Source organism: Carassius gibelio, chromosome B2, assembly GCF_023724105.1.
Source record: "Carassius gibelio isolate Cgi1373 ecotype wild population from Czech Republic chromosome B2, carGib1.2-hapl.c, whole genome shotgun sequence".
Taxonomy (NCBI): Eukaryota; Metazoa; Chordata; class Actinopteri; order Cypriniformes; family Cyprinidae; genus Carassius; species Carassius gibelio.
In genome coordinates this window covers 1,032,555-1,043,547 of record NC_068397.1, presented here as the reverse complement: position 1 = coordinate 1,043,547, position 10,993 = coordinate 1,032,555, and the positions used below count along the sequence as shown (strand labels likewise).

The 10,993-nt window shown below is 43.3% G+C and overlaps 1 protein-coding gene across 4 annotated transcripts in view; it reads left to right on the top strand.

Moving 5' to 3' along the window:
• The window catches only part of LOC127950460 (EF-hand calcium-binding domain-containing protein 14), a 15,236-nt gene extending 11,175 nt beyond the window's left edge, over positions 1–4,061 (top strand). For 2 of the 4 annotated variants that reach the window (XM_052547540.1, XM_052547541.1), the window contains one exon: positions 3,089–4,061. In XM_052547540.1, the coding sequence (XP_052403500.1) occupies position 3,089 (1 nt within the window). In that variant the 3' untranslated portion in view covers positions 3,090–4,061. Of the gene's footprint in view, positions 1–3,085 lie in introns of all 4 variants that reach the window. The other 2 variants (XM_052547539.1, XM_052547542.1) reach the window with 1 other exon arrangement.
• Positions 4,062–10,993: the final 6,932 nt, after the last annotated feature.

Sequence of the window (10,993 nt, the reverse complement as noted above, 5' to 3'; positions counted from 1 at the left end):
GTTTAAGTCATAGTCTTTGGACTAGAATGCCATTTTTAGTTTTAGTCTTATTTTAGTGATCTGAATTGTTTTTAGTCTTAGTCTAGTTTTAGTTGACTAAATCTACAGTAAATTTAATCAACTAAAATCTAATGTGTTTAAATACAGCGTAAAGCATTAAGAGAACATCAGGTTATGTGAATGATTAGAACATGATTTAACTGCTTTGACACAAAAAAGTCTTTATCTTAAAGTTAAATAAAATGATATTGTCATGCTTCACGGTGAGAAGAGCTTGTTATTACTGATTCAAGCACACAAGATGTCAGGAATCTGAATGTGTTTGGAGAGGGATTGTGGATGATTTGTTAGCTTTAGCTCATTTCTGCATTTATCATCAAGTTTGTTAATAAAGTCAGTTTATGTGTGTTTTTGCTGCATAATCGTCTAGGCTGCTTTAGGAATCGTCTGCAAATTTACCTCACAGTACAAAACAAAGATTGATAATTCATTCAAATTAATGTTAGCACTGCAGGGCTATAGTAAAATCAATAGTTATACAAGCTTTACAGCTTATTTAATGTTAAAAGTCATTTTATGTAAAACACATCGGACGTTTGGTGGCATTGTTATCCGGTCCCTTACTCAGAGCGATGTGATAGCGCTTCAAAACTTTCCTGTTTATAATGTCGATATAAAATGACCATGAACTTGTGGTAGATGATTTTGTTCAGTGGTGTGATAATGCATTCCTGCAAATAAATGTGTTAAAAACTAAAGAGATGCATATTGAGTTTAGGTGATATAAAGAGAACAACTATTAAAGATCAGGAGGTTGAGGTTGTGGAATCATACAAGTATTTGGGAGTTTTAATGTAAATGTGCAGAAGATTTGTAAAAGGGGCCAGTAACGTCTGTACTGTCTACGGAGACTGTCATTAATGTTGATAGATTATTGATGACTCTGTTTTATAATCTTATATTGAGTCTGTTTTAACATTTGCTCTGTTATGCTGCTATGGTCTTGATGTGAAGGCAAAGACTGCATTGGTGGAAATAGTTAACACTAGTAGTAAGAGTCATCCGACCGACCTTAGAAAAGCCCAATCATCTTAACGGTTCCTTCCCATCCTCTCTACCTTCAGGATCTCGGTTAAGATTTCCTTCTGTTATAAACATTCATTTATTCCCACTTCTATCTCTTTGCTAAATATGGGCAGGTGGGGAGTAGATGGAATCAGATAGTTGTTTGGTCTTGTGGTGTCCTCTGTATTTTTTACATTTTAATGTCATTTTTAATGTATTGTAAATTGTCTTTTTGTGTGCTGGTCTTGATGCAAAATCAGTTGCCCTTAGGACACATAAATAAAGAAAGAAAGATATCTTTAGGACTGTCAACTATGTAGAAGAGTGTCAAGTGAAAGCGAATCTATCTTTATACTGCACTCGTTCACGAGGCGCTCTAACATCAGTGTTGGCACCCTCTGAATACTAGAAACCCTTTACAATACTCTAGTATAAAGTCATTATCTGGCTTGGCTCGGTGTTCATCTTCAGTTCTCTCTTCACAGCAGTTCAGTCAGTGTACTGTTTGAGTAAATGAATTACTCCGGGATATTGGTTTGTTTGAACTCAGAGGGAGTGTCAGACACATTAAACAAGTTAACAGCTTAAGTTATTTGTGGATTAATACTTATTGGAGACGCGAACCGTTTAAAACGATTCAGTTCGATTTGGTGGACTGGTTCAAGAAGATCCAGTTACATCGAATGATTCGTTCATGAACCGGATATCACAAACTGCAGTGTATGCGCTCACAACAGACCGGAAGAGAAGACAATGATGAAGTAGTTTTTGCTATTTTTGGACCAAAATGTATTTTCGATGCTTCAGAATATTCTAACGGACCCTCTGATATCACATGGACTACTGTGATGATGTTTTTCTAACCTTTCTGGACATGGACAGTAGACCGTACACACAGCTTCAATGGAGGGACTGAGAGCTCTCGGACTAAATCTAAAATATCTTAAACTGTGTTCAGAAGATAAACGGAGGTCTCACAGGGAAAATTATTTTCATACTGCTGCTGATGACACTCTGCTCTCATTCCATCCTGATGATCTGATGGTAGCTCCTCGAATCTCAGCTTGTCTCACACACATTTCTTGCTGGATGAAGGACCATCACCTTCAACTCAACCTTGCAAAGACAGAACTGTTACAGTTAATGTAAAAGCTTGTATAACTACTGATTTCAGCCCTGCAGTGCTAACATTAATTTGAATGAATTATTGAACTTCGTTTTGTACTGTGAGTTAAATTTGCAGACGCTTCCTAAAGCAGCCTAGATGATTATGCAGTGAATATCAAACATAAACAGACTTTATTAACAAACTTGATGATAAATGCAGACAAATGACAGCTCCAGAGCACCGCAGACACCGGTATGTGCTCCGCTCCAGCATCACTCCAGCTGCTCTGACTCTGGATCTGTTCATGAGTGCTGTGTGTCTCCTCTGATCCACAGGTTCCTCTCCATCCCATCGCCCCAGAAGCAAAATATTTGGATTCAGCTCTGTATAAATAATGATAGCAAATCAGTATTCATCAACTGTACATTAAAATGAAATCTGAAACTAAAAGTGCCAGTATGTGGCGGTGAATCACTGTCTAAATGTGTCAATGAATCATTCAGCTGATTCATTATGGAAACAATGAATCATTGACTCACTTTAGGCTCATCTAAACGGCACTGTAATAGACACAGTCCTGATCAACAGTAACTGAATCAGTGCAAGATGACGGGACAGGTCTGAATGGGGAGAGTCAATCATTTTAACAGATCATGCTTTTACATAATACACCAAATGTAAGTTTAAGTTAAGTTTATGCATTTAGCAGACGCTTTTATCCAAAGCGACTTACAGTGCATTCAGACTATCAATTTTATCATGTATTCCTGGGGAATCAAACCCCAAACTTGCGCTTAATAGCACAATGCTCTACCAATTGAGCTATAGGAACAATATGTACACTAAATGTACACATTAAACTGACAGCCCTAATGAAAAGATCTTGATTGCATCTGTTTGTTTTCTGTAAAGTAGATGAGCTCCAGCAGGGTGGATGGTCTTTGAGCTCTGAGGAACAGAAGGAGTCTTGATCCGGAGCACCACTGATTCACTGACTGAGCTCAGTCTCGGCTCGGAGCATCACACATCACCTACTTCATCTCAGAGAAGAGTCTGTCTTTCAGACCTGTCAGGAACAGGCCAGAAATCACAGGAATCATTCTTTACCTGAAGACAGTGAAGCCCAGATGTTCTGCATTGTGACGCTGTTTTAATGCAGTTTTAGCCTGAAATCTAGTCTTTGTTTTCCAGAATAATGCAGTAGATTGAGATATTCGTCTACTTCAGAGGAGCTCCATGTGCTAATTTTACAGAAATTAAAGTCACAGTACAGACGGTCATAATGAAAAACGGCTTCGCTTTCTTTGAATAATAATCCCATGATTCTCGGTGAACGGTGACATAATTTCACAAGTTTCACTCTTTAATATTTAAATATTTATTGGTCTCCGAAATTATTCGAAGTCTGTATGAACTGAGGGAAATTAAGATTAATTTATGCTACATTACTGTCAGATCTAGCAATAATATGATCCATACAATTGCATTCAGTAAATATGATCATCAGATATTTAAGAGAGTATAATGCAGTGCACTTAACTGCTTATCTTTTATCCGGTTTAGGTTTTAATTTAAAGAAATGTTTGAGAGCACTTCTGCTCAGTTGATTTGAGCTCATGAATGTTCACATGTATATATCTGTATTTCTGTGTTCGGTGTGAATAGTTTCTGCACTCCCGTCACGGCCCTTTGAAAATAATAATGTCTCACAAACTTTACTGTCTCTTTATGTAACCAGATAAAAGCTGTAAATATTGTAGAATTTGACATTTCTATGTAACTGATTCTAAGCAGTTTGAAGATTGAAACCTGATGAGATGAAATTGCATCTGTGCGTGTGAGTTTTGCATGTTCCCTTGCAACATGAATAAAAGCTCCTTTTATCTGAGATTCTGTTCTGTTTATGTGGATCTTGTGCACCCCATCTACATATTTCTGCCTTTCTGCTCATTTCTTGTATGTAGGCATTGCAAAGGGGGCAATAACACAATAAATCTTGAACGGATATCAACCCTCTATATATATTGTTTCTTCCACTTTTCCTTGCTTTGCTTAAACTTAAATGGCCATTAATATTTTCTTTTGAAATTCAGATTGCATTTATTGGAATAAGCAGCTAGTTTTTGATCTTCTACTGAATGGTCAGCTGGTTGGTTCAGAATACAGCTCAAGTGTCAAGTATCTCTGGCGTCTCCTCACCTCCTTCTCTTCCTCCTGCTGTCTCTGGCATCTCCTCACCTCCCTCTCTTCCTCCTGTTGTCTTTGGTGTCTCTTCACCTCCTTCTCTTCCTCCTGCTGTCTCTGGCGTCTCCTCACCTCCTTCTCTTCCTCCTGCTGTCTCTGGCATCTCCTCACCTCCCTCTCTTCTTCCAGCTGTCTTTGGCATCTCTTCACCTCCTTCTCTTCCTCTTGCTGTCTCTGGCGTCTCCTCACCTCATCTTCCTCCTGCTGTCTTTGGCGTCTCTTCACCTCCTTCTCTTCCTCCTCCTGTCTCTGGCGTCTCCTCACCTCTTCCTCCTCTTGTTTCTGGCGTCTCTTCACCTCCTCACCTCTTCCTCTTGCTGTCTCTGGTGTCTCCTCACCTCCTCTTCCTCCTGCTGTCTCTGGCGTCTTTTCACCTCCTCTTCCCCCTGCTGTCTCTGGCATCTCCTCACCTCCTCCTCTTCTTCCTGCTGTCTCTGGTGTCTCTTCACCTCTTCCTCCTGCTGTCTCTGGCATCTTTTCACCTCCTCCTCTTCCACCTTCTGTCTCTGGCGTCTCTTCACCTCCTCCTCTTCCTCCTGCTGTCTCTGGCGTCTTTTCACATCCTCCTCTTCCTCCTGCTGTCTCTGGCGTCTCCTCACCTCCTCCTCTTCCTCCTGCTGTCTCTGGTGTCTCCTCATGTCTTTCTCCTGCTGCCTCTGGCATCTGCTCACCTCCTCCTCTTCCTCCTCCTTTTTTCTGGCATCTCCTCACCTCCTCCTCTTCCTCCTGCTGTCTCTTCACCTCCTCTTCCTCCCGCTGTCTCTGGTGTCTCTTCACCTCCTCCTCTTCCTCCTGCTGTCTCTGGCATCTCCTCACCTCCTCTTCCTCCTGCTGTCTTTGGCGTCTCTTCACCTCCTTCTCTTCCTCCTGCTGTCTCTGGCATCTCCTCACCCCCTCCTCTTCCTCCTGTCTCTGGCGTCTCCTCACCTCTTCCTCCTCTTGTTTCTGGCGTCTCTTCACCTCCTCCTTTTCCTCCTGCTGTCTCTGGCGTCTCTTCACCTCCTCTTCCTCCTGCTGTCTCTGGCATCTTTTCACATCCTCCTCTTCCTCCTGCTGTCTCTGGCGTCTCCTCACCTCCTCCTCTTCCTCCTCCTTTTTTCTGGCATCTCCTCACCTCCTCCTCTTCCTCCTGCTGTCTCTTCACCTCCTCTTCCTCCCGCTGTCTCTGGCGTCTCTTCACCTCCTCCTCTTCCTCCTGCTGTCTCTGGCGTCTCCTCACCTCCTTCTCTTCCTCCTCCTGTCTCTTTATGCATGTTTCAAAGCAAACCGCTCTGGCAATACAAACAGTCTGCCGACGTGCACAGTGGAAAACCACAGTGGCGTGTATCGCAGGATGAGGTTCGTCGAGCTCTGAAGTGTGTGAACGTCAGGAAAGATGCTGGCCCAGATGGGATTTCCCGTCATGAGTCCCTTGCGCAGTCAGTCATCCCTACATGCTCCACCACCTCCAACATCATCACCCTGAGTACAGGAGCATTTAAATAATTTCTGTGCCTTTTATTTATCTCCAAGCTGGCTCTGTTTGTGTGTGTCTGTGAGTCTGTGCGCTGGGATGAGGAAATGCATCCCCGCTGTAATGACTTGCAATGAGAAGCATTTCTAAACGTGTTGTCCAACAAAACAAATGTTAGAAATAACTTCCATCTAATCACAGGCTATGTCGATTAGCAATGGATTATAAATATAATTGAATATTTAAATACCCAAGGTGGTTTTAAGAACACAGATTAACATTGTTTTATTGTCTTAATGTTCTTTTTGAATGTCATAATTAAAAGTCTGTCTTTTTTATTCAATTTCTTTTGTACATATTAGGGATTTCCTGGAGCATGCCCCAGTTGGTTCACCAAATTCATTCAAAATGTGGATTAAGAAATGAAATTTCTTGAAACACAATGCTAATTCAAAGTGCTTTACATAAAAGAAAGTAAAATAATCATGAAGAAAAATAATAACAAAAATAAAAAAAGCAATTTTAAAACTTTGAAAATTATTAAAAAAAAATGACTTATTTAAAATTAATTTAAAACAGTTAAAAATAGAAAATGATTTTACATAAAATAAAGTAAAATACAGTGCAATCAGTTTGGACATGGATTTTTGGGGAGTCGTGGCCTAATGGTTAGAGAGTCGGACTCCCAGGCCGGCTGGCAGGAATTGTGGGTGGGGGGAGTGCATGTACAGTTCTCTCTCCACCATCAATACCACGACTTAGGTGCCCTTGAGCAAGGCATCGAACCCCCAACTGCTCCCCGGGCGCCGCAGCATAAATGGCTGCCCACTGCTCCGGGTGTGTGTTCACAGTGTGTGTGTGTTCACTGCTCTGTGTGTGTGCACTTCGGATGCTGTTCCAGAGGCCGTGCTGGTGCCCGATACCGAGGCGGTGCCCGATGCTGTTCCGGAGGCTGAGGTGGTGCCCGATGCCGAGGTAGTGCCCGAGGCTGTTCCAGAGGCCGAGGTGGTGCCCGAGGCCATTCCCGATGCAGTGCCTGAGGCCGCTCCCGATGCCGTGACCGAGGCAGTGCCCGAGACCGTTCCAGAGGCAGTGCCCGAAGCCGAGGCACCTCAGGTCTTCACAGACAGTCCTCAGTCTGGTCCAGTTCAGGTGGACTCTCCGGAGTCGGGTCAGGTTCCGGTGGACTCTCCAGAGTCGAGTCAGGTTCTGGTGGACTCTCCGGAGTCGAGTCAGATTCCCGTGGACTCTCCGGAGTCGAGTCAGGTTCCGGTGGACTCTCCGGAGTCGAGTCAGGTTACGGTGGACTCTCCGGAGTCGAGTCAGGTTACGGTGGACTCTCCGGAGTCGAGTCAGGTTCCGGTGGACTCTCCGGAGTAGAGTCAGGTTTCGGTGGACTCTCAGGAGTTGAGGCAGGTTCAGGTGGACTCTCAGGAGTCGAGGCAGGTTCCAGTGGACCCTTCGGAGTCGAGTCAGGTGCCAGTGGACCCTCCAGAGTCAGGGCTAGTCACCGCTGACCCTCCAGAGTCAGGTCAAATCACAGATCTTCTGGAGTCCAGTAAAGACACCAGGGGATTACCGGAGTTTCGTAGTCCCGTTGGTCCGGCCGCACAGAGGTCAGCTCCGCCTTGGGGAGCTCTCGTCCTGACCACATGGCTGTGGTGGTCTTCTGCTTTGATCTGGGGGGCCCTCACCCTGACCACATGGCTGTGGTGGTCTTCCGCTCCGCCCTGGTGGACTCCAGCCTCGACCACAAAGATGTGGTGGTCTTCCGCTCCGCCCTGGAGGGCTCTGGCTTCGATCACATGGCTGTGGTGGTCTTGCGCTCCGCCCTGGTGGACTCCGGCCTTGACCACAAAGATGTGGTGGTCATCCGCTCCACCCTGGGGGACTCTGGCGGCGACCACGAGGATGTGGTGGTCTTCTGCTCCGCCCTGGGGGGCTTCCGCCCTGACCACACAGTTGTGGTGGCCTTCCGCTCCGCCCTGGACAGCTCTGGCTTTGACCACATGGCTGTGGTGGTCTTCGGCTCCGCCCTGGTGGGCGCCACATTATGTCCTTCATGGACTTCTGTTTTGTATTTTTGGTTTTTGTTGTTTCTGCCTGTTCCCCTCAGTTAGTCTGGCCCTCCGTCCCTCCCCCTGAACCTCCTCCGGTCCTCCTCCCTCCTGGTCTCCCTGTTTTATGTTTACATTTCTGGTGTTTGTTCCCCATGTTTTTCTTTTCCGTCCCTCCATCCCTCCCCCTGAGCCTCCACCTGTCCTCCTCCCTCCTGGTCTCTGTGTTGTGTCTTGTCATGGAGCGTCTGGGAGCCGCTCCGTAGAGGGGGGGTACTGTCACAGTGTTTGGGTTGTTGTTCCCTGGAGTTCCACTAGATGTCCTCCTTTCTCATGGTGTCTGTCACCAGATCACTTCCTGTTCCCTTATTTGGTCACCTTCCTCCTTGTTGTGTAATTGATTGTCCCCCACCTTTCTCTTGTTCCCTCATTATCCTTCTGTCTATTTATACCCAGTCTGTCTTAGTCTGTGTTACGGAGTCCTTGTTTAATGTCGTGTATTACTCATGTCCGTCAACTCTTGCCTTGCCTTGTCTTGCCTTGCCTTGCTTTGTCTTCGTGTCTTGTTTATGTTGGATTTGGATTATGTTTGGTTTTGACCCCTGCCTGGACTGTTTACCCCTTTGGATTATCCCTAAATAAACAACTTACCTGCAATTGGTTCTGTCTCCGTGCCTCATTGGATCACTGCCATGACAATTTCACTGGGAATCTGACTTGGGGGGTTTGTCAGTCTCTCACCAGTGGCAAAAAGAGTATGAGTGTTGTTTAAGTTACTGTTTATAAGGTTTGAGAAGAAATTCTGTCTAGCTGTGGCTAGTTTCAATTTAAAAGTATGAAGGCTCTCTTTATAGATGCTATAGTGAATTTCAAGTTTCGTCTTCCTCCACATCCACTCTGCTTTTCTGCATTGTCTTTTCATAGTCTGAACTGCTGTTGATCTTCTCCAAACTGATTTCTGTCTGTTTTCTTACTGACTATTATTGGAGCAATATCATCAATAACATTCTTAACTTTTGAGTTGAAGGAATCAAGGAGAATATCAACAGAGTCTGCAGAAATGCTTGGTGTTAAAGATATAGCCTCCATAAATAGTACACTTGTGTTCTCGTTTATTCATCTCCTTCTGACAGAGACAGATCTAGATTCAGTGGTAGCAGAGATCAATATATTAAAGAAAATACAGAAGTGATCAGATAGTGCTACGTCCTTAATAACAGTGGATGAAATGTTTAGACCCCTACTGATGATTAGATCCAGAGTGTGTCCACCTTTGTGTGTGGGTCCATGCACATGCTGAATCAGGTCAAAAGTGTTTAGAACCGTTATCATTTCTTTTGTAGTTTTGTTTTTTGCATTATCTATGTGAATATTAAAATCCTCTGCAATAGCAAAACAGTCAAACTCTGAGGAAATCATTGATAACATTCCTGTGACCTCTTCAACAAAGGCTGGAGAGTATTTTGGAGGCCTGTAAATAATAATAAACAGAATGCGTGGAGCACCGTTCAGCACAATCCCTAGATATTCAAAAGACAAGTACTGAGCAAATGACACTTGCTTGCATTTTTTAGACATCTTTTAATAGAGCAGCTACACCTCCACCTCTTCTAACAGTCCTGCAGACACTCATGTAAGTGAAGTTAGGAGGCGCTGCATCATTTAGGATTGTTGCACTGCAGCTGTCCTCTAGCCATGTTTCATTTAGAAACATAAAATCCAAATTAGAAATTATTTAAACACGACACATATCACTGTTTATTTATTTGAAATATTTTCATGTTTAGTCGCATATCTTGAATTTTAGGGATATTCTCTAGGCTCCATCACGCAGTAAGTTGTTGTCCTGCCTCATATTATTCATCTATCGACTGTATGACATGGCAGATGATCCACATATGTCTGGGGCAGGCCAAGTGCATCAAATGCGTTAATAATTTTAATGCATCATTTTTCTCCATAATTAATTAATTAATTTACCAGCCCTATATATATATATATATATATATATATATATATACATACACACATACAAAGAAAACAAATAGATAGAATAGATAGAGAATACAGAAAAGTCAGCTGTCGCAATCTGTTTTGTTTAAAGTGCTTATATAAATATAGGTGACTTGACTTGACTTGTGTAGTCCTGAAGATACACTATTAACCTGACATAATGTTTCTGGAACAGTCTAAGAAAGTTTTCATAGTTAAAATACATTGTCGTAACATTGAGCAAAAACGTTCTCATTATGTTCTTGTAATGTCTTTATGATGTTATTTTTACTTGATTGATGTTCTTGTAATGTTGAACAAAAACATTCTTAAAACACCATTCTTGAAATGCCTTCATTTTAGAAGTGATGGGAACAGAAATGACGAGTGTTTGTCCAGCCCCAGTCCCAGACAGCATGTAGTAATCGGGCCGAGTCTGGCTGTAGAGTCCAGGCCACTTCTGGCAATGACTCGCTCACTTCAGTAGATAGTTACATTAATATAGTAATAATTAACATAAAACTGTTTTAAACATGACTTCAGACCTTTACAGTGTTAGTTAATTAATTGTCAAAAATACATTATCTACGTAAAAAAAAATGCTTCATAGAACAGAACATTCTCTAATATTTACAACAACTGCAAATCTACATTTATGTAAGGCAGCAGGTCAATGTTTTATACGCTTGTATGTAGCCTATTTTAAACGCGCTTCAGTGCGTGCTCACGTGTATCAGCTTAGGCCTGTTTGAGATGAGCAAAATCTGCGCAGAACCGATCACCGGTGAACAGCGCTAGATGCATGCCGGTTAGAAATGTGTCCGAGTGACGTCCGCCTTGCTCTGATGTCATGCTGACGTAGGCTATGTCAAAAATCTCTCACGAGCGCAAGTTGCACGTGTCGGATTCTGCGGTCGGGCGCAGTTGCCCTCCACCCAGGCCCGTCGCAACAAGGCAGGCAAGCCAAGCAATTGCTTGGGGCCCCGAGCTGGCCTGGGGCCCCAAGACAACGACTGGTTAAGATTAAAATGCAACGACACTGTGGGCGCTCCTTTGATCGTCAATGCAGTAACG